Source organism: Anomaloglossus baeobatrachus, chromosome 7, assembly GCF_048569485.1.
Source record: "Anomaloglossus baeobatrachus isolate aAnoBae1 chromosome 7, aAnoBae1.hap1, whole genome shotgun sequence".
NCBI classification, from domain to species: domain Eukaryota; kingdom Metazoa; phylum Chordata; class Amphibia; order Anura; family Aromobatidae; genus Anomaloglossus; species Anomaloglossus baeobatrachus.
In genome coordinates, this window is record NC_134359.1 from 280,226,712 (window position 1) to 280,251,388 (window position 24,677).

A 24,677-nucleotide genomic window follows, 5' to 3' on the forward strand; every position below is an offset into this window, starting at 1 on the left:
ATGGAAGAGGAGTGCACAGTCAGGGGGCATGACTCCATAATCTAGACAAAAAGACTGACAGCACTCCCAACACGCGGTCTGAGCAAATGCAAAACCGAACATGACCTATAATAACAAAAAAAACAGTTTTATTCTGAAATGGTAAAGCATGTAAACCATGAATGTAAGAATATAGATATTACTGCTTAAGGAAATCTAGGAAAAATTGAGATATTTCGCATATAAAAATGGCCATTTCTATATTTGCCCAGTAGCCATCTCAAGGCATACCTCGTATACCCAGTAGGTACCTAGAATACAAGGCATGCCTTGACGTGGCTACTGGGCAGATATAAAAAGGGCCATTTTTATATGCTAAATATCTCAATTATTCCTAGATTTCCTTAAGCAGTAATGGATATCTATATTCTTGCTAAAGCATATAAACCGTGAATGTAAGAATATAGATATTCCTGCTTAAGAAAATCTATGAAAAATTTAGATCTTTAGCATATAAAAATGGCCATTTCTATATTTGCCCAGTAGCCTCTTCAAGGCATGCCTCGTATACCCAGTAGGTACCCAGAATACAAGGTATGCCTTGACGTGGCTACTGGGCAGATATAAAAAAAGGCCATTTTTATATGCTAAATATCTAAATTTTTCCTAGATTTCCTTAAGTAGTAATTGATATCTATATTCTTATATTTATGGTTTATATGCTTTAGCATTTGAGTGTAACTTTTTATTTTTTTGTCAATTTGTGTGGGCTGAGCTGCAAGGAAAAACAGTCATCAAGCAGGAGTAGTGCAGTTTCTTTTTTTTTCTGGACATCCCCTTTAAAAACCTTTCACTTGGCATAAACATGTACATTTTCTACCCTCATGTAAATGCCACTGTTCTCCTGAATCCGGCGTTGTTTATATTTTGATTCTGCGCCTCTCGGTTCCTGAGATATGTCCCCCTCTTCCCTGTATACAAATCTAGTCTTGATGGCCAATGAGGCGGGATGATCATGAAGACTCCCACGGGTGAGGACCACGCCCACTTGTCTAACAAGACTAGAGTTATTTGCAGATCTATGAATTTACATGTTACAGCCTACAATCAAACCCTTTGTAGCCTGATGATGCGGTCACGCTCCATTTTATTTGCCGGATCTCACTACAGAGTGTGTGTTTGTAGTCTGTTACCATGGAAACGTGTTTACTTTGGAACTTTTCAATCATATCATTTTTTTTGATGTTTACAGTAGAAGAATGGGAATATTAAACATGTATTGTAACAGAGGGCCTTTAAGAAGGACTCTAACTAAACCGAATGAGTCCTGGTGGGACAGAGGAGTACTAGTATGACTCTTACCCATGTATTTTTCATAAAAATGTATCAATTACGTTGGCGATGTGATAAAAATGTTGTTACTGCTTTCACATTAGGTCCCTGGATAGAAAGTTGCAGAGACCTGTCCTTGGGAAGTCCCTGACCCTTCCCAGCATCCCTCAGTCTCCTGTCCTAACAAGGGTCCCACAGATACAGGAATCGGTCTCTCGACTCCCTTCAACATGTTCAACAAGTACAGACACTTTAACGTCCTGCAAGTTGCCGCCGGCTGGTAAGTTTTTGGGGGTTTTTTTGTTTTTGTTTTTTTTTTTGTTTTTTTTTGGGGGGTGTGGATTTTTTTTTTTCTTCACTAGATTTTACTATATAAATTGTATACATTGTTGTACTTACTTTGAAATTCTACAGTCATGGCCAAAAGTGTTAGCACCCTTGAAATTGTTCCAGAAAATTAAGTAATTCTCCCAGAAAATTTATGGAGTTACACATGTTTTGTTATACATGTTTACTTCCTTTGTGTGTGTCATGGGTTCAGGAGATAACTGGGGACTGGGGCGCCTAAACTGGCCCTCTGGCTAGGGGGCCCTAGCTGTCCCTAATCCCAGAGATACTTCTAATGGTGAAGATGTCTGGGCCGCCTTCCTTGCACTCCTTCTGACCAGCCCTAATACACCCTCTCCCCCACCCCAATGGAAGACTGGGACAGGAGTGCTTGAATCCACACATAAAGACAAATGGGGAAACCAATAATTCTATCACATAGCTAGCCAAGAGACGGGAGATATAAGACAATACGTTATAAGGAGGAAATAAAGAGAAGAGAGGAAATAACCAGATGAGGATTTCCACAGCACACAAAGCAATAAATCACCAGCAACAGGAACACAACAGCACATGGATCGGTTTATGAAAAGCTATAGTTGGCATGGGAAGATAGGTTCCACTCTCTTAAAAAGGCGGGGAGTAAGTGTGATCGGTCACTATACATGGCTATCTCCGACAGTCCCAGACAGAATAAATGGAGCGGTAACAATAGCACATGGACCGGTTTAGCAGATGCTATAGTCGGCTTAGGAAGATAGACTCCACTCTCTTAAAAAGGCAGGGAGGTGACACGTGGACTACGGGTGCATTGTATATTATGTAACGCATGTTTTTTGTTATTGACTAAAGGTTTTTACCCTTATTGCGATTTTTTTTTTTTTTTTTTTTTTTTTTTTTTTATGGGGAAATTAATTTTTATGTGTTGTATAATTTTGCTGTTAAATAAAAATGAACCTGATTTAAAAAAAAAAAAAGCAGGGCGTAACAGTGGTAGGTCACTGTACATGGCTATCTCCCGCAGTCCCAGACAGAATAAATGGAGCGATAACAACAGCACGCGGACCGGTTTAGCAAATGCTATAGTCAGCATGGGAAGATAGACTCCACTCTATTAAACGGGCATGAAGTAACTGTGATAGATCACCGTACATGGCTATCTCCGGCAGTCCCAGACAGGATAAATGAAGTGGTAATGCACATACCTGGTTACTGCTCAGTTCATATGAGGCATTTCGGAAACCCTATCACTGAGGGTCACGGCAATAGGCAAGACATGACCTATCCGAATAACCCTTTAAAGAGGTCTCTCACAATAAACATTTATTACTTATCCACAGGATCAGTGATGAAAGGCTGACGGATGAGGGTCCCCATGATCAAAAATTGAGGGTCTGAAGCTCCCCTGTTCCTCCTTATTGGATAACTGTATTGAGGAGGAGCTTGAGTGTCAGATCTGTCCCTGGAGAGGCAGAGCACATCCATGACCACCGCTCCTCTCCAGTTCACCTGTGCAGTGAGGAGGAGCAGGTAGATCAGGACCCCTATTGTAATGATTGACAATGCCACCATGATGAGACTTTTATCACCTATCCTGTGTATACCTGAAAAAATGTCTGCTGATCGAAAACCCCTTTAACATCAAAAAGGGTTCCATTAAAGGGATTACATAATAATGACTCTCCCTACTCTTGTCGAGTGGCAGTATCTGGTATTGCTATAGTCCTCTAATTGTGGATGATTACCAGGGGCAGAACGGTCGTGGTTGCAATGATCGCGACCAGGTCGGAGGGTGCAGGGGGCCCGCCAGCCCCAAACCCTACTTTAGCTGGATGTGCGGCCTCAGTATATACCAGTAGGGGCACAGGAGAGGAACATATATACCAGGAAGGGCACAGTATACACCAGGAGGAGGGCAGAATATACCAGAAGGGGGGCAGAGGAGGAACATATATACCAGGAGGGGGACAGTATACGCCTGGAGGGGGACAGTATACGCCTGGAGGGGGACAGTATACGCCTGGAGGGGGACAGTATACGCCTGGAGGGGGACAGTATACGCCTGTAGGGGGACAGTATACGCCTGTAGGGGGACAGTATACGCCTGTAGGGGGACAGTATACGCCTGGTGGGGGCCAGTATACGCCAGGAGGGGGACAGTATACGCCAGGAGGGGCACAGGAGAGGAACATATATACCAGGACGGGAACAGTATATACCAGGACGGGGCCAGTATATACCAGGACGGGGCCAGTATATACCAGGACGGGCATAGGAGAGGAACATGTATACCAGAAAGGGAGAGTATATACCAGGATGGGGGGCATACAAGGAAGGGGGACATATTTAGTAAGATGAGAGGCATATACACCAGGATGGGGAACATATATATCAGGATAGGGGACATATTTACCAGGAAGTAGCCCAGGATGGGAGATATTTACCAGAATGGGGGACATATTTACCAAGAAGGAGGCCAGGATGGGGTACATTAGAACAGGATGGGGAACATTACTACATAATGGGGGGAAGGCAACTTGTATGTCTTGTTTAGGGGGGGGGGGGCAGGTCCAAATTTTGCACCAGGGCCCGTCGAACTCTAGTTACGCCACTGATGATTACAATATCATGCAAAAGGTTTGGACTAGGGTGGTGCTATTGTTGGACTTTTTTTTTTTTTCTTCTTCTAATCTTGGACAACCCCTTTAAGAGTACTGTGCCACAGAAGATGATGTTACAAAATGGATTAATAAAATGTCGACATATGGACAGGCCCTCGGGGGACGATGAACTCCAGCTCCACCGGAGCAAAATCACTCAAAGCGGACCCTTGTTCTACAAGCAGGAGTCTGGGGCTGGCTGCGGTCCCCGCACTCCTTGACATCACATCTGTGACTGGAGGAAGACATGTGCTGAAAGCTGCCAGAGACGCTTTTGTTCTCCACTCAAACGGGCAAATGTTTTGTCAAGCAAAGATCTGTCACCGCGCCGCAGATCCTGTGTGTGCGCTCTGTGCGCTTTATGTTTGTATTCGCTTATTTTTTGTTTTCTACATTGAATGACTCAGTGCATGGCTTGCTCGCTTGTCTTCTCTATTAATGGCATTAATTACACAAGACAACCTGTTATGTATGACTGCTAGGGGTCCCTGCTAACAAGGCTGAATGAGTTCTCCTTCCTCCAGTCGCCCAGTGATTGCATTTTTCACCACTAGACGGAGCTCGCTGCATACAGTTTTTACCAGCTCCCAATTAAATAAATGCAAGGTGTATCTGGTGAGCTCCCCCTAGTGGTGGTTACAAGTGCCGGAATTTTAGCATTTCAACTTTCCTTGAAATTCAACAAAAAGTAAATCAGCGAAACACAAATTTCACCTCACCTTCAACCAGAAGCCTAAACTTTTACCTTGATCTAAATATTGTAATATTTTTGTCACGACGCTCACAGGCAGAGATGTTATGCTAGACACTTAGTGTGCAGGATGGAGTTGCAACTAGGGGGCGCTGTGAGCACGTGTGTGCTCCAAGAGCAGCAGGAAAGTCAGACAAGCCGAGGTCAGTACCGGGAGAACGCAACTATACACAGGGAGCAGACAAGAACGGAGTCAGTATACTGGTCGTGGGGTTGGGTAACCAGGAGAGCACGTAAAGGACACAAGGGGACAGACAAGGCTGTAGTCAGGAGGGAACAGGAGGTCAGGAGCCAGACCGTAACAAAGTCAAGGGGAACAGGCAGAGGAAAGTCAGGGGTCAGTCCGGGATCGAGCACCAAGATCAATCTACCACACTAACCAGGAGCCAGGCACTTACTGTAGCAAACCAGAAAATATGACTGGCATCGGTGCGGCCGACACCAATCCCTAAAGAAGCCCGGCAATTGCCCAGAATACGGAGCAGGCGCGCAGACCCCTCCCACCAATTAGAAAGTGATCCGGAGACCGGAAACAGCCCGTCCGACACCGAGAGGGTACCGGAAATGCTGGTGGGGAGTTTCCTACGGCGCACAGACAGACTCCAGGACCACAGGAGGCTACAACAGAAAACCGCAATGCAGAAATCGCACCGCAGGTCAGAGCTATGACAATTTTCCTGTGTATAATGCACCCCACATAAAGGAGGAAGGATGATGCAGATGATTCTAAAAGGTTAATCTGCAAGAACAGGACATATATGCTTATAAAGGGTTAAGGGGTGTTACACGCAGCGATATCGCTAGCAATATCGCTGGTGAAAGCACCTGCCCCTGTCGTTTGTGCGTCACGGGCAAATCGCTGCCCGTCGCGCACAAAATCGTTAGGAGCCGTCACACGGACTTACCTGCCTAGCGATGTCGCTGTTGCCGACGAACCGCCTCCTTTCTAAGGGGGCGGTCCGTGCGGCGTCACTAACCGGTCGCCCAATAGAAGCGGAGGGGCGGAGATAAGCGGGACAAATATCCCGCCCATCTCCTTCCTTCCGCATTGCCGGCGGCCGCAGGTAAGCTACAGTTTGTCGTTCCCGTGGTGTCACACGTAGCGATGTGTGCTGCCTCGGGAACGACGAACAACCTGCATGCTCAACAATCAACGATTATTTAAAAAGGAACGACGTGTCAACAATGGACGATTAGGTGAGTATTTTCCATCGTTAACGGTCGTTCCTTGCTGTCACACGCAACGACGTCGCTAACAAAGCCGGATGTGCGTCACGGAATCCATGACCCCGGCGATATATCGTTAGGTACGTCGTTGCGTTTAACGGGGCCTTAAGTCTGCAAAAGATGGAGTAGGCTGATCTAAAAGATCACAGTTACAGGATTACAGATGCTGTTTTTCCTCCTGCTCCTTCATAACACACAGGAATCCATCTTTCATCTCTTCTTATCGAAGTACATCCAGATACCGGATGTTGCTGTTTACTGCCCACCCCTATTCTTCCTCCACACTGTGGTATCTGTCAGCTGAGAAGCAGAAAGTCTCACAAAGCTGTTAAATCGTCAGACAGCAGTGAGCCCTGATTTCAGCCTCCTTTTATCACTAAAAAAAAATTAATTTTCCTAATCATATACAGCATATTGGAAAAGATTTTATATTTTTGGTTTCCGAGAAAGTTGGCCATACCTTTAATACCTGTCAGACAAATGGCCCTGCTATCTCTCCTGATCTCTCCGTACACATGCATGCTCAGTTTGGCAGAGCGTGCAAATGTGCTGAATCATCGAGAAATGAGAATAAGTCGCAGCCAGACTCCACTGAACTAAAGGATCAGGAATGTTGAAATTGAGTATGCCCTTCCTATGGAGTGTGACTGGTCGCACCCTAAGTAGTGTGTTTGCCTGACTTTGCTCTGGCATGATGGTCAGCTTTATTAGTGGATAGTCGTCTAATCCTGTGTTTGTCTGTTTTTGTTTTTTTTTGTTTTTTTTTTATCCTAGTAAACTCATGGCGGGCTGGAGAAAGTCTGATCAACCCCGGTGGTTTGGGTCCTACGATCCTCTCATCTCCAGAGGAAAAGCGTCTAAGTCTCCAGCGCTCCTTTCACATGCGGAAGAGCATCTCCATAGACAACCACCTTAGCTCTTGTCACTACCCCCTGCACCCACCGGACACCCAGGGACCGAAGGTGAAGAGCAAGCTGAGGAGGCAGTTTGTAAGTAACTCATCTCAACCCATTCATCAGGTTTTTTTGGCAAACGACCTATAGATCTCTGCTTGCTGTCAATGAATATCAATGGTATTCTTTGCATATAGACACTAAAAACCCAATGCAGGAAGATGGCCACACCCTATATATAACGAATATTAATAATTGTAATAATATGCGTTGCAAGATATGTCAGAATATCCATGTAAAAATACAAAGGGCTTGTTTTATCACCATGTGTGGTCAGCTATTAGGATATGGACTATGACCACGACACAGTACGTTTTGAGGTCAGATTTCAGTATTTCTGCAGAGATGGCACGAAGAGAGATGTATAAACTGTGGTGACTGGGACTGGGTCTTATTGGTATCGGTTCTGCTTAGAGGGGTTCTCTGCTTTCAATACAACTATTTAAAGTGTCCCCGAACAAGAAAAAGCTGATTATATTCTGCCCCAATGCTCAAATCCTTAGTAATCATCTGTGATCTGTTGGAAAACCCAATAGTGTTTAGTTTTCCTACAGTGCCCGGGTCCACCAGGGTCTTCTCCACAGTTTTCTTGATTGTATCAAGCCATTGGGTTGCTGGTCTTCCTCTTCATATTGTTCCCTTTTACTTCCAACCACGATTTGCTTCTCCAGTGATTGCTCTCTTTGTATGATGTGTAGATGAGTCGTAATTTGGTGATCCTTGTTTTGAGTGACATGTGTGGCTTGATTTGTTTCAAAATTGATTTGTTTGTTCTTTTTGCCATCCATGGTATTGTTCACATTCTTCACCACCGCCGCATTTCGAAGGTGTTGCTTCTTCTTCTTCTGTCTTGTTCATTTTATGGTCCAGGTTTCACATCCATGTTAAAACAGAAAAGACCAGACTATGTATGAGCCAAGACCAGACTATGTACGAGTTGTGTCTTTGTCACCAGTAAGATTCTCCTATTGACCTATTGACTTCTAGTGTTATCGCTGCATCTTGCCTCATCATTGATCCGAGTAGTTTGAAATCCTCTACAACTTCCAGTTCGTAGCCGTTCATCTCAAGTATCACGGTCCTACCTAGCAGTAGTCAGTATCTTTGGATGGGGTGCAACTATTCATTCATTTTTTCTTTGCATTAAAAACAAAATTATTTCCCATCCCATTGTAACCATATGTGATACCAGAAACCTTGTAAATGCCAATCTTTCTTTCACTCACTTTCTAGTGGCCGTATGGTATGAGTTACACTCACAAGAACATGGTCTACTCCATGGTTATGCCATGTCACAGCTTTAGTTTCCTGGGCTCCCATTGGGATAGCGTCTACTACCAGTGGATCCCACGGGTATCTAGTGGGTCAAGATTGGTCAAACCAACTATCCACTACTAGTCTTGTGTAGTCTTTGTGTAGGTTATTTTTCTAATGAGCTTGTGGTCCCACTGGTTTGGTCTCCATCTTGAAAATATTTCAACCCCTGCTTCATTTTGACGATTGGGAGCTAAACCTTTGGTAAGTACTGGATGTCTACAGACCCTCCATCTTTGACCCCAGATTATATCTCCAGACTCTTTCTATTCTTCTATATTTCTTTTGTTCTGGGTAATGAAGGGACAAGTGTTCCACCATCGGGCCGGTGACAGCTGAATTTCCTGACACAGAGTTCTTTAAAGTTTAATGCCCGCACCTTGTGTCCCGTGCTTTAGCAGTAACCCGATCTGGACATTGATAGCCCTTTATTACCCTCCTATCCACAGCTCATTACCAGCTCTGGGGCTGTAATGAGGTTCTCCAGTTACACTTCTAGGAAACCTAAGACCACCATTCCTCTACAAACAATATTCCCAATGCCTCCGATCCTCCTGCAGCTTCTGGGAAACATCTCACTTCCATTTGGACCATCGGAACCTCTCGGGAGGATCCAATGGATTTTGTATAAAGATAACGTCTTATTAAGGGATAATCAGAGATTGGAGATGGTTTTTGGAGACTTTCGCCCTCTCTTGTCCATCACGGCAAATATTATTTACATCCCTGTTCTTGGCTCAAGATAATCCACCAGTCGTACAGGTTTTAAGGTGCGAGCAGAATGCTTTACTCCTGGTTTGACAAGGCCGGCGTTGGAGAATTTAGAATCTGAGAGGACATCTTGAGCTTTCATCTTACTCCATATTAATTGATGAACAATTTTTTTTTTTCTCCTGGGACGTAATCATTTCTCTGCCCGCGCCAAGTCTCTGTAAGGAGATGTCGTAGAACACTTCAGTGAAAACTAAGTACTGCAGAGGTAGAAAGAGGAATGTTTAGGAGGGGAAAGCTGTGTTTTGGGGTAAGGACTCTTTATATTCCCTATTTTATGAAGCAAATGTTTTGTAGTGAGAGTTATAAAGGAAAGTTTTTGGTGAGTATGTCTATCCATCCGATATCTATCAATCCATCCATCCAAATCTATCTATCTATCTATCCCTCTATCTATCTATCTATCATTCTATCCACCCGATATATATAATATATAATATTTATTCATTTATATAGCGCTGTTAATTCCACAGCGCTTTCCATATATTGGCAACAGATGGATAGATAAATATTTATCTATCCATCTGTCTATCTATCCGATATCTACCTATCTATATCTATCCATCTATCTATCCCTCTATCTATTCCTCTATCTATCCCTTTATCTATTTATCCCTCTATCTATCTATCCCTCTATCTATCCCTCTATCTATCCCTCTATCTATCCCTCTATCTATCTATCTATCTATCCCTCTATCTATCCCTCTATCTATCTATCCCTCTATCTATCTATCCCTCTATCTATCTATCCCTCTATCTATCTATCCCTCTATCCATCCCTCTATCTATCCCTCTATCTATCCCTCTATCTATCCCTCTATCTATCCCTCTATCTATCCCTCTATCTATCCCTCTATCTATCCCTCTATCTATCTATCTATCTATCTATCTATCTATCTATCTATCCCTCTATCCCTCTATCCCTCTATCCCTCTATCCCTCTATCCCTCTATCTATCTGTCTATCTATCCCTCTATCTATCCCTCTATCTATCCCTCTATCTATCCCTCTATCTATCCCTCTATCTATCCCTCTATCTATCCCTCTATCTATCCCTCTATCTATCCCTCTATCTATCCCTCTATCTATCCCTCTATCTATCTATCTATCTATCTATCTATCTATCTATCTATCCCTCTATCCCTCTATCCCTCTATCCCTCTATCCCTCTATCCCTCTATCCCTCTATCCCTCTATCCCTCTATCTATCTATCTATCTATCTATCCCTCTATCTATCATTTTCTGTTTCTCTATTTACACAGTAATTAGTAAGTGGTTAACTGACTATGTAAATTCCATAAATAACCACTAAGTAAAAAGATGGATACAGCAGAGAGATGTGAGAATGTGAGTAATGCATAGATAAATAGAAAGGAGACATAAAATAGAAAAAAGGGAAACCGAAATAGGTAGGTATAAAGAGAAGTGTCGATAGATATAAGAGAAAACTAAAAATAATAAAATAAATGGGTAGGTAAGTACATCTGTGTATGTATAATATATACAGTGGTTGGATAGATATAAATATGTGAGTGAGAGAACAGATAAAACAGGAGAGTGGTATCTATCTTTCTTTCTCACTTTCTCTATATCTGTCTCTCCCTCTTTTATTTCTCTCTATTTATTTCTTTATATCTGTGTGCCTCTTTCTTTATATCTGTCTCTTTATATCTCAATTTATCTCTTTATGCATTCTTCTCTATCTGTTTTTCTTTTTCTTTTCCATTATCTCACACTTTCTTTTTATCTCTTTCTGTTTATTCCTCACTTTATCTCCCTCACTTTTTATCTCTCTCTGTTTATCTTTCACATTGTCTCTCTCTTTATTTCTTTTTATCTATCTTTGTCTTTTATCTCCGTTTCTCTCTCTATCGCTTTATCTTAACTTTTTCCCTCTCTACAGTTTTCTCTTTCTTGCTTTTTTCTTTGTCTTTTATATATCCCTTTATCTGTTTCTCTCTCTTTTTTCTCATTATTGCTCTTTCGTTTTATCTCCTCATCTTTCTCTCTCTATCTTTATATATTTATGTCTCTATTTAACACTCTATTTTTCACTTTTTTTCTTTCTTGTATTCTTTTTCTCTTTATCTCGCTCTTTCTCTTTCTCATTTTCTCTCTCTCTGTTTCTCTTTTCTCATTCTTTTTCTCTCTCACTTTCTCTTTATCTTTCTCTCCCTATCTTTGTCGCTCTCTTTATATCTTTTTATCTTTTTCTCTCCTCATCTTACTTTCTCTATTTATCTCTCTCTATCTTTCTCTATATCTCTCTTTATCTCTTTTTCTCTCCATCATTCTTTCTCCCTATCTCTTTCTTCATCTCTCTCTATTTATATCTTTTTATCTCTTTATCTCTTTCTATCTCTATCTCTATCTCTTTCTCTCTCTCTCTCCCTCCCTAGCTCTCTTTTTCTCTCTTCATCTCACTATTTTTCTCGTTATCTCTAAATTTCTCTCTTTATCTCTCTCCATCTTTCTTTTTCTCTCCAACTCTACCTCCTTTTTTTTTCTCCATCTCTATCTCTCTATCCATCTCTATCTCTCTTTATCTTACTCTAGCTCTCGCTGTCTTTTCATCTCTTTTTTTTCTCTCCCTCTTTTTCTCTCCTCATCTTTCTTTCTCTCTTTCTCTCTCCATTACTCTTTATCTCTCTCTAGCTCTTGCTGTCTCTTTATCTTTCTTGCTCTTTATCTGTAGCTCTCTATCTCTAGCTCTCTTTATCTCTCCCTCTCGTTATCTCTCCCTCTATATCTTTTTTCTCTCTTTATCGCTCTCTATCGTTTTCTCTCCATCTCTCTTCTCTCTTTTGCTCTCCCTCTATCGCTTTTTCTCTATCTCTCTCTTTATCTCTTTTTCTCTCCATCGTTCTCTTTCTCCCTATCTTTCTTCATCTCTATCTCTCTTTATCTCTTCGGCTGTACAGCATTGTATATAGTCCTCTGTTTACCATGGATCTGTGTGATGAAGCTGATGACATTTGTGTCCCTGTGCGGGCGCGGCGTGTGGATAATGTTCTATATTCTGAGCGCCGTTGATTTCCTCCTCGATCCGTCCGCTGTTTCCCATGGTAACACACTGCAATATTATGGGAATGGTTTCACAAATAACTGCACCTCAATACATCGCACCCAGTGATTTTTGCCGACCAACGTCATCTAATGCTCCATTATACCTGCTGATCCACTTACCTAGCCGTGTGCTATTTCTATTCTGTACGTCCGCAGTACAGTATATTTAATTAGGAACATTTAAAGGAACACCAGATCTAACGTCAATGGCAGATTACAGACGAGGCACTAATATAATTCACAGATACGTATGTAAACTGGAAGCTCCTAGATAGCAACATAGAAATGTGACAGTGGAAGAGGATCCAGAGGTTCCACAGCTCCATGCTGTCTGCTGCCATTTTTTTTTTTTTTTTTATTTTTTTATTTTGCTTTTGTCAACAGGAAGCTTTTTTCAAGTCATTTGACTGGAAACGTTTAACCTCTTCCTGCCCCAAAACAAAATTATTGCAGCGAGCAGATTAGTTCAACAAGAGCCAACGCCACCTGGGTCCTGGCAGTGGCCAATGGCCGACAGAAAGAGGAGAGGTAGTCAGACTAGTGGCCAGAGCGATGTGTGGCCACTATAATTGCTGCAAATCTGTTTGCAAGACACGGTCCACCGGCCATATTGGTAATCTGTGGCCTGGATGGGAGTCGGGTAGGAGGCGGTTCTCATGGCTCAGATTACTAACCTGGCCGCTGGATGGGTGCCCTGGCCACAGGACGGAAGTCAGGTTGGAGGCGGTACTCGAGGCCCCAGGATGGGAGCCCTGGCCACTGGATGGGAGTCAGATAGAAGGTGGTTCTCATGGCTCAGATTACTAACATGGCCGCTGGATGGGAGTCCTGGCCACAGGACGGGAGTCGGGTAGCAGGCGGTATTCATGGCTCAGATTACTAACGTGGCTGCTGGATGGGAGCCCTGGCCACAGGACGGGAGTCGGGTAGCAGGCGGTATTCATGGCTCAGATTACTAACGTGGCTGCTGGATGGGAGCCCTGGTCACAGGACGGAAGTCAGGTAGGAGGCAGTTCTCATGTCTCAGATTACTGATGTGGCTGCTGGATGGGAGCCCTGGCCAATGGACAGGAGTCAGGTAGGAGGCGGTTCTCGAGGCCCCAGGATGGGAGCCCTGGCCACTGGATGGGAGTCAGGTAGAAGGTGGTTCTCATGGCTCATATTACTAATGTGGTCGCTGGATGGGAGCCTTGGCCAATGGACGGGAGTCAGGTAGGAGGCGGTTCTCGAGGCCCCAGGATGGGAGCCCTGGCCACTGGATGGGAGTCAGGTAGGAGGCGGTTCTCGTGGCCCCAGGATGGGAGCCCTGGCCACTGGATGGGAGTCAGGTAGGAGGCGGTTCTCATGGCTCAGATTACTAACGTGGCTGCTGGATAGGAGCCCTGGCCACAGGACGGGAGTCAGGTAGGAGGCGGTTCTCATGGCTCAGATTACTGATATAGCTGCTGGATAGGAGCCCTGGCCACTGGATGGGAGTCAGGTAGGAGGTGGTTCTCGTGGCCCCAGGCTGGGAGCCCTGGCCACTGGATGGGAGTCAGGTAGGAGGCGGTTCTCGTGGCCCCAGGATGGGAGCCCTGGCCACTGGATGGGAGTCAGGTAGGAGGCGGTTCTCGTGGCCCCAGGATGGGAGCCCTGGCCACTGGATGGGAGTCAGGTAGGAGGCGGTTCTCGTGGCCCCAGGATGGGAGCCCTGGCCACTGGATGGGAGTCAGGTAGGAGGCGGTTCTCGTGGCTCAGATTACTAACGTGACTGCTGGACAGGAGTTCTGGCCACTGGATAGAAGTGAGGTAGGAGGCGGTTCTCGTGGCTCAGATCACTGACCACCTAGGCCGGGATGGGATTTCATAGGGTCAACAACACCGATCCCCTGTTTTCCACAGGAGTGGGCTTTTACACTCTGGACAGGGAGGTTGGGTGGTGGAAGGACGTGCCCCGTTCGCTCTCCCTATATTTCGGCCCGGCTGTCAGGTCGAGAGTATGGCAGGCAGAGGGTCAATGAGAATCTGTTGACGAAAAGCCCAAATATAAAGAAGGAGCCTTCAGACAAACACCGAGTCCAGGTCGTGAGGAGCGAGATATTTACTGGCAACAATGGCTTGGAGTGGCTCCCAATTAGAGGAAAGATCCTGTGTATTAGCCCCCGTGCCCCTGCACTTGTTGACAGGTTGCATGCTTGTTGTCATGACGACTGGTATTTGTCCTGCCTCGGTTTACCTGAACCACTGATTATTCCTTCTCAGTCTCGGATCGGCACATCCGTGATTTATGGATCATTTATTCCTTATCGTTTGTCTGTGGCTTTTATTATTTTCAGACGGATGATGTGACTAGTCTGACGCCATTGTTCTAGGCGAGCAGCGGCGACGGCGGCCACCTCACGTGCCACAGTGCTTTGCCAATAGGTTTGTGCCTGGTAGTGTTGGGATCCGGCACTACGACGGGTCAGATGTGGGCAGAAGCAGTATCGGATCAGTGCATTTATATGAGGCAATCAAACTTCAGGAAAAGAAAGGGTTAATGCCGCACTGCCAAAGAAATTTGGGATGGCAGTGTAGGAACATGTTTTATTAAGTCAACGCGTTTCGGAGACCTATGGGTGCTTCATCAGGATGAGAAATCACATGGAGGCACACAGAGGATCTCCTGATCACAGATCTCAAGGGGAAGGACACAATAACACACCATGGTCCTATATGGCCGCACACAGAATACCCATACGACGCATTTCGCATCTGTCGGGACCCTATGTGCCTCCGCATTGCGTCTATATACTCCGCATTTGCAAAAACCCTAAGGTTATATTCACACAGTTTATTTTATGTAGATTTTGAAGCCGATTCTGCTCCAAAATCCACATGAAAAAACTGTTTCAAATACTCCTTGAATTTCAATACTCCTATTGATTTCAATGGGAAATCTTATCTATTGAGCACACATGGGCTACTCTTTGTTGTTGTTTTCTTATTTCCATGTGGGAAAAAAAGCAACTTGTCATTTTTTTTTAGATATTTTTGCTTGAATAAATTATCTAAATTTGACCTCTGAGTAAAAAAAAGCTCAAAAAACATATAAGAATATAAAAAAAGTAAAAACAGACCCAGAAACTTTTTAACCAGACAGAAAAAATCCATATCAAAAGAATTAGTGTGAACAGATAGAAAGGTGCCAATTCTTTTCTGCTTGTAAATAATAAAAAATAATAATTAATAAATGAATATTGAATAAATAAAACACCCATACACAAAAAAATCCTAAAAAATGTTACTAATTATTTTAATTTTTTTGGGTGTTGTATTTTTCAGCCAGAAAAAAAAAATCCATGTAAAAAGACACTAGGTGTGAACGTTTTATATAGATCATACGGAGTGCTTTGGCAGTAGGTCGCTTATTAGTACTCTTTGTTACCACCAGGTGGCAGTATAACCACACTCTAAAATAAAAAATGAAGATCCCGCGTTATAATTGAGGATGATTTTAGGATTTTAGGGAAAAAAGTCAATACAAAAGAAATAAAATAAATCAGCAGACCTTCTTGCCACCTGCTATGTCCATAAGTTTTAGGCCTGTTAAAAGAAAATGCACAATTTGTTTTGCTGACAGCCAATTTCTCCCCTTTATATGCAATAATATATATTGCTGAAGCATTTAATGGTTTATCACCCATCCACAGGACAATGGGGGGTCCCTTACCAAGACCCCATTTTGGGGTTCATTGGCTAATCCCATAAACTTACCATAGACACAATGAGGAGGAAAGGAGAGAGGGTCACAACCCCAATTCTAGTAATTGGCAGGGGTCCCAGCTGTTGGACCTTAATGATTATACCCTTTTTACAGCCACTAACCAGTCAGAGTAGATGAGAAGATGGTGATGGCAATTCACCTTGTATTTGTCACATTCATCCTCCGCTTCGGAATAGGAATTTATTAGTATACTTTGTTTTTCTATACATGTTATTCTGGCTGGCACCACTAGAGGGAGCAATTGCATATAGATTTACACCGCTGGTATGGAGCTCAATGGGAGTTGTATAGATATGTATACAAAGAGCTCCTCCTAGTGGTGGCAGCCGGAAGCTTATATGTCGGTCATCACAAGGAAAGGATGCTGTTCAGTTTCCCAGTGTCATGGTCCAAAATTAAAGTTGTATGGTTCACATCTCACAGATCACAGGCAGGAAGTGTTGTCATAAGGACATAGGACCAAAAAAGAAGCTGCAAGCCTCAAAGATGAGAAAACTGATGTGATGGCTCCGGTTACACAGTTCAGGTGATGTCCTGAGTCTGAAAATAGCAGCCAGACTGGAGCTAAATCTGAGTAATCCTAGACGTTCCAGCATTTGGTCCCTGTATTAAGGATAACGGAGCAGCCACCCTCCGTCTAGTCACCTCGGGTCCCTGTTTCCTTGACAGGACAAATGTTTCTTCAAGTCACAGTCTGTCCTCGGACGGTTGGAAACATATTTTCCACCAGTTATCAAAGAGGCAGACATTTGGAAATTTGCAGCATTTTGAAGGGCTTATCTGCAGACCCATAAATAAGCGTTAAAGTGGTTTTATCAAGTTCAGTAGGAAAGGGGATAACGTACCGATTGCGGTGGGTCCGACCACTGGGACCCCCTGCAATCCTGAGAAAGGAGCACATGGGAATTTGGTGTAAGGGATCACTGGGAGCCCCTGCGATCCTGAGAAATAAGCACATGGGAACTTGGTGTAAGGGATCACTGAGACTGCAATCCTGAGAAAGGAGCACATGGGAATTTGGTGTAAAGGATCACTGGGACCCCCTGCGATCCTGAAAAAGGAGAGCATAAAAATTTGGTGTAAGGGATCACTGGGACTCCCTGCGATCCTGAGAAAGGAGCACATGGGAACTTGGCGTAAAAGATCACTGACACCTCCTGCGATCCTGAGAAACGAGCACATAGGAACTTAGCGTCAGGGATCCCTGCGACCCCCTGAGATCTTGATAAAGGAGCACATGGGAACTTGGCATAAGGGATCACTGAGACCCCCTGCAGTCCTGAGAAAGGAGCTCATGGGAACTTGGCATAAGGGATCACTGGGACCCCCTGCAGTCCTGAGAAAGGAGCTCATGGGAACTTGGCATAAGGGATCACTGGGACCCCCTGCAGTCCTGAGAAAGGAGCACATGGAAATTTGGCGCAAGGGATCACTGGGACCTCCTGTAATCCTGAGAAAGGAGCACATGGAAATTTGGCGTAAGGGATCACTGGGACCCCCTGCGATCCTGAAAAAGGAGCACATGGGAACTTGGCATAAGGGATCACTGGGACCCCCTGCGATCCTGAGAAAGGAGCACTTGGGAATATGGTGTAAGGGATCACTGGGACCCCCTGCGATCCTGAGAAAGGAGCACATGGGAACTTGGCGTAAGGGATCACTGGGACCCCCTGCGATCCTGAGAAAGGAGCACTTGGGAATATGGTGTAAGGGATCACTGGGACCCCCTGCGATCCTGAGAAAGGAGCACTTGGGAAAATGGTGTAAGGGATCACTGAGACCCCCTGCGATCCTGAGAAAGGAGCACATGGGAACTTGGTGTAAGGGATCACTGAGACCCCCTGCGATCCTGAGAAAGGAGCACATGGGAACTTGGTGTAAGGGATCACTGAGACCCCCTGCGATCCTGAGAAAGGAGCGCATAGGAACGTGGGTGTAAGAGATCACTGGGACCCCCTGCGATCCTGAGAAAGGAGCACATGGGAACTTGGCGTAAGGGATCACTGGGACCCCCTGTGATCCTGAAAAATGAGCACATGGGAACGTGGTGTAAAGGATCAGAGCCCGTTTGGTTCGGATCTATGTACGTGCCTCTAGTGCCGCAGCCGTTCCATTACCCACGAGAGCGGTTGTAAATTACACTCTCATCGTCATTATCGGTCCATAGTCTGACGCAGTCTCGTGTATAGGAGATAAGTCCTCCAGATTGAGATCCTGAGGACACATTTCTTCCTCGTCTTGCAGGATGTGACAATGAGATTTATTCTACATGGCTAAACTTATGCTGAAAAACAGTGTTAAAAATATTCTGAAAAAAAAATGCAGATTTTTCCATCGCCTCCGGTGATCAAAAGTGTGAAGTGCACATAAAATATAAGATTTTATGGTAATTGTCATTAAGCGTTTGCTCAGCTCAGCAGTCAATTACATGGACACGTGCAGGCGGCTTGGTGCGCCTATGCGGCTACATAGGTAGGTTTGACTCTGAAATGCTGCAGCGTTTTAGAGAAAAACCTATTTTTAAAGTTACCGGTGACTGAGCTGCACTGGATATAGTCGGAGAGGCGGGTCCCCGGCAGCTTCTCCCCTCCCACTGCCCTGGAGTGAGGTCTCTCCCCATACACACAACCAGGCGGAGACCTGTCAATCCAGGTCAGCAGGCGGGAAGAAGCTGCCGGGACCGAGCTGCGCTAGAGACTAGTCTGAGAGGTGGGACCCCAGAAGCTTCGCCCCTCCCACTGTGTCACCGATGACAGACAGTCATGTGGTTTATGGCCATAGAAGATCACACCATTTGGCGGCACAGAATGCTCTCTGACTTTCTATTGTTCCTGCTGTCAGATTGGTATAGGTAGCTGTCCTGCTGGATTCATCCTCCCCCATTTGGACCCAGCAGGGGCTCGCCTTCCACCCAGCTGTTGATCATCAGTATTCTGTTGCTGCTTAAATACTCCCATCTTCTCTGAACTGGTGCTGGTGATATTTTCAGTTCATTATAGCTCTGGTTGCAAGCAGGTGGCTTGTACTCATCTGTAGTATCGTTGCTGAAGTTTTGTTGAACTTCTACCGGAGCCATCTGTGGATAAGTAGTTCATGTTTTTATCCCTGTGTGTACCCATTTTGTCTTCTGTTAGCGTTTAGTGGGGTTGACGAAGAGCTCATCCCACCTGTTCCCTATTTAGGGTCTAGCACTAGGGATACCCAGGGTCAGGTATCTGGCTAGGTGCATAGGTGTGAAACCTATCTAGGGTAGTTAGCTACCCCAGTGACCAGCTGTTGGTTTGGTCAGGGGTCACCTCCCCCTTGCCTAGACGCAAGGGTCTCCTTCCCTTACCTTTCGCCGCTCGCTTGGTACTTCCCTGTACCTTGCGTGACACACTGCCCGGGAGTGACCGGTCTCTCCCTATACATGCAAACAGGCAGAGACCTGTCAATCCAGGTCAGCAGGCATGGAGAAGCTGCCGGGGACCGAGCTATGCTGGAGACTAGTCGGAGAGGCGGGTCCCCAGTGGCATCCCCCCCTCCCACTGCCATTGACTGACAGGTCTCGCCCTACACACGCAACCAGGGGGAGACTTGTCACTCCAGGTCAGCAAGCGGGGAGAAGCTGCCAGGAATCCTCTTCTCCGACTAATCTCCATCTCTGCTCGGTCCCTGGCGGCATTTAAAGTAATTTTTTCCTAGAAATACTGCAGCATTTCAGCATTAAACATACCTGTCTGAGATTATACAGCCAGGGTCTGATACATGTGTCAGCTGTCCGGTTCCTTGTTGCTTTAGGTGACTTTTCAGAAGAAGCCTTCGTGTGCATATATGAGAAATAACACTATTTCGATAACCAGATTTTTTTCCATTCTTCTGGATATTATGACTACTATTCTGCTTGTTTTCTGACCATTATATGACTTATCTGCAACATTTTTCACTTGTTTCTACAGAATCAATCTCTAATTTTCAGTTGTCTCTGAGCTGATGGATGGAGATCAGCTGCTATGATGCCTCGCACACACACAGACATGAGCGATTCCTGCTCTCCTTTCTCTATGTAGCACATGCAGTGTAGCTGTGAATCCAGCAGCATAGAGGACATTATACAGCAGTACTGAGCAGTGTAGCTGTGAATCCAGCAGCATAGAGGACATTATACAGCAGTACTGAGCAGTGTAGCTGTGAATCCAGCAGCATAGAGGACATTATACAGCAGTACTGAGCAGTGTAGCTGTGAATCCAGCAGCATAGAGGACATTATACAGCAGTACTGAGCAGTGTAGCTGTGAATCCAGCAGCATAGAGGACATTATACAGCAGTACTGAGCAGTGTAGCTGTGAATCCAGCAGCATGGAGGACATTATACAGCAGTACTGAGCAGTGTAGTTGTGAATCCAGCAGCATGGAGGACATTATACAGCAGTACTGAGCAGTGTAGCTGTGAATCCAGCAGCATAGAGGACATTATACAGCAGTACTGAGCAGTGTAGCTGTGAATCCAGCAGCATAGAGGACATTATACAGCAGTACTGAGCAGTGTAGTTGTGAATCCAACAGTATGGAGGACATTATACAGCAGTACTGAGCAGTGTAGCTGTGAATCCAGCAGCATGGAGGACATTATACAGCAGGACTGAGCAGTGTAGCTGTGAATCCAGCAGTATGAAGGACATTCTAGCAGTACTGAGCAGTGTAGCTGTGAATCCAGCAGAATGGAGGACATGATACAGCAGTACTGAGCAGCGTAGCTGTGAATCCAGCAGCATGGAGGACATTATACAGCAGTACTGAGCAGTGTAGCTGTGAATCCAACAGCATGCAGGACATTATACAGCAGTACTGAGCAGTGTAGCTGTGAATCCAACAGCATGCAGGACATTATACAGCAGTACTGAGCAGTGTAGCTTTGTATCCAGCAGAATGGAGGACATGATACAGCAGTACTGAGCAGTGTAGCTGTGAATCCAGCACTGCGGTGTGATAAAACACTCACTAGAAAGCTGCAGCACCAATCTGTTTTCCTCTTCTTTCCACTTCCGTAGACTGTAATGAGACATAACGCAAAGTTTCTTGATTTATGCAAAGTTTGTTGTAATGATGGGGACCATTTTAATCTGGAATTGTGGATCTGTGTATATTTTCAAGCAAGTATGCACATAGCTATATATTAGTGTAAGGGCGCAGCGTCACGCAGACTGGGTGGCGTTACAGATCACAGGTAGATGCTCGCTCCGCGGCTCCGAGCCGGCAGTACAGGATCCTCATTGAGTATTGCAGACTTGTTTACCCCGTGTTACAGATTCAAGGTTACGGTGCAGTATGCGGAGGCTTATCTGTCTTCTCACCAGTCTGAGCGGTATTGCAGCAGCTGCCGTTAATATCTGGACATTCGTATAAATAGTCATTCTACCAGTAAGTGGGGGGATTTTTAGACACATCAAGTTGCTTCTGCGCACAAGCTCAAAATACCCTCCGCTTGGTTTTCTTTTACTGGAAAATGGCTCTAGCCGATGACCTGTTAAGTGCTGGTGCCACTCATAGGAAAGGTGACGGCGTCCGGGGGGGATATCTGCGTATAGAGAACCCCCACAGATAGGAAGGGGCTACCTCATAAAAGATAACCCCGTGAAAAGGGGACGTCGTGGTCAGCCAGGTAGTATTACATGACAGCCATTATTCATCTGATGTGATACAGGGACAGCCGGAGCCTCCAGAATGGAGCTGATCTTATAAAATATCTGGCACATAGATAGGGGTCCGAGCAGGGGGACCCCTCTATGCGGCCCGAGGGCTTTATTACAGTATATGGTCTGGGGAAGTCTCCATATGACAACTCAATTAAAGGGACCTGTCCTCAGACTCATCAAGGACCTACTTATTTAAATCAAGTTTTATGTTGCAGTATATTTATATATAGATAGTTTGATACATAGATAGAGATACATATATATAGATATATACAGTGCCTACAAGTAGTATTCAACCCCCTGCAGATTTAGCAGGTTTGATAAGATGCAAATAAGTTAGAGCCTGCAAACTTCAAACAAGAGCAGGATTTATTAACAGATGCATAAATCTTACAAACCAACAAGTTATGTTGCTCAGTTAAATTTTAATAAATTTTCAACATAAAAGTGTGGGTCAATTATTATTCAACCCCTAGGTTTAATATTTTGTGGAATAACCCTTGTTTGCAATTACAGCTAATAATCGTCTTTTATAAGACCTGATCAGGCCGGCACAGGTCTCTGGAGTTATCTTGGCCCACTCCTCCATGCAGATCTTCTCCAAGTTATTTAGGTTCTTTGGGTGTCTCATGTGGACTTTAATCTTGAGCTCCTTCCACAAGTTTTCAATTGGGTTAAGGTCAGGAGACTGACTAGGCCACTGCAACACCTTGATTTTTTCCCTCTTGAACCAGGCCTTGGTTTTCTTGGCTGTGTGCTTTGGGTCGTTGTCTTGTTGGAAGATGAAATGACGACCCATCTTAAGATCCTTAATGGAAAAGCGGAGGTTCTTGGCCAAAATCTCCAGGTAGGCCGTGCTATCCATCTTCCCATGGATGCGGACCAGATGGCCAGGCCCCTTGGCTGAGAAACAGCCCCACAGCATGATGCTGCCACCACCATGCTTGACTGTAGGGATGGTATTCTTGGGGTCGTATGCAGTGCCATCCAGTCTCCAAACGTCACGTGTGTCCTCCAAGTCCTCCAAGTGATCATGAGCAAACTGTAGACGAGCCTTGACATGACGCTTTGAAAGTAAAGGTACCTTACGGGCTCGTCTGGAACGGAGACCATTGCGGTGGAGTACGTTACTTATGGCATTGACTGAAACCAATGTCCCCACTGCCATGAGATCTTCCCGGAGCTCCTTCCTTGTTGTCCTTGGGTTAGCCTTGACTCTTCGGACAAGCCTGGCCTCGGCACGGGTGGAAACTTTCAAAGGCTGTCCAGGCCGTGGAAGGCTAACAGTAGTTCCATAAGCCTTCCACTTCCGGATGATGCTCCCAACAGTGGAGACAGGTAGGCCCAACTCCTTGGAAAGGGTTTTGTACCCCTTGCCAGCCTTGTGACCCTCCACGATCTTGTCTCTGATGGCGTTGGAATGCTCCTTTGTCTTTCCCATGTTGACCAAGTATGAGTGCTGTTCACAAGTTTGGGGAGGGTCTTAATTAGTCAGAAAAGGCTGGAAAAAGAGATAATTAATCCAAACATGTGAAGCTCATTGTTCTTTGTGCCTGAAATACTTCTTAATACTTTAGGGGAACCAAACAGAATTCTTGTGGTTTGAGGGGTTGAATAATAAATGACCCTCTGAATAAACTTTTCACAATAAAAAAAAAAAATAAAAAAAGAAATAACATTCTTTTTTGCTGCAGTGCATTTCACACGTCCAGGCTGATCTACAGTCCAAATGTCACAATGCCAAGTTAATTCCGAATGTGTAAACCTGCTAAATCTGCAGGGGGTTGAATACTACTTGTAGGCACTGTATATATGTATATATATATATATATATATATACATATACATATACATATATGTCTGTGTGTGTGTGTATATCTCTATCTATATATATATATATATATATATATATATATATATATATATCTATCTACACATTTTATATATTATATATACATACAGATATTTATTTGATATATTATATATTTTTTATATATATATATATATAATTTTATTTCTTCCCATGTCACTATATATATTTTATAAATCCTAAAATCTTGCTGCTTTCACTCTGACCACTAAATCTCATCGCTGTTCTATAGCAATCACTTCTCAGCAGTCACCTTAAAACAGACAGGATTATAGAAGTGATTAATGATACTTTATATGCAATGAATAACCTAAGATCCACCATTCACAAAAGGTGATATCACAACTCACCTCCTCCCCCTCCTGTACAATGACTGATAAGACCTCTATATACAATGGATAACCTAAGAACAACCATTCAAAATTGGTGATATTACAGCTCATTTCTTCCTCTTGTACAATGACTGATAATAACACCTCTGTATACCGTACATAAGAGTTCACCAGTCACAATAGGTGATGCCACAGCTCTTCTCCTCAGGTACTATGACTGATAACACCTCTATATACAGTGGATAACACAGGATCCACCATTCACAATAGGTGAAGTCACAGCTCACCTCCTGCTCCTCCAGTACAATGACTGATAACACCTCTATATACAGTACATAACACAGAATCCACCATTCACAATAGATGTCACAGCTCTCCTTCTCTTCCTGTAGAATGACTGATAACACCTCTATGTACAGTACATAACACAGGATCTACGATTCACAAAAGGTGATGTCACAGCTCACCACCTCTGATAAGACCTCTATATTCAGTAGGTAACAAAGGATCCACCATACACAATTCGATGATGTCACAGCTCACCTCCTCCCCCTATTGTACCAAGACTGATAACACATCTATATACAGTAGATAACACAGGATCCACCATTCACAAAAGGTGATGTCACAGCTCACCTCCTCCTCCTGTACAATTACATCTGTACAGGTTACA

General features: G+C 44.3%; 1 protein-coding gene across 2 annotated transcripts in view; it reads left to right on the plus strand.

Annotated features, from left to right (window-relative positions):
* Positions 1-24,677, plus strand: part of LOC142245496 (ankyrin repeat and fibronectin type-III domain-containing protein 1-like) — a 257,525-nt gene that overhangs the window by 23,956 nt on the left and 208,892 nt on the right. For both annotated transcript variants that reach the window (XM_075318239.1, XM_075318240.1), the window contains exons 3-4: positions 1,416-1,591; positions 7,051-7,265. In XM_075318239.1, the coding sequence (XP_075174354.1) occupies positions 1,416-1,591; positions 7,051-7,265 (391 nt within the window). The remainder of the gene's footprint in view (positions 1-1,415; positions 1,592-7,050; positions 7,266-24,677) is intronic.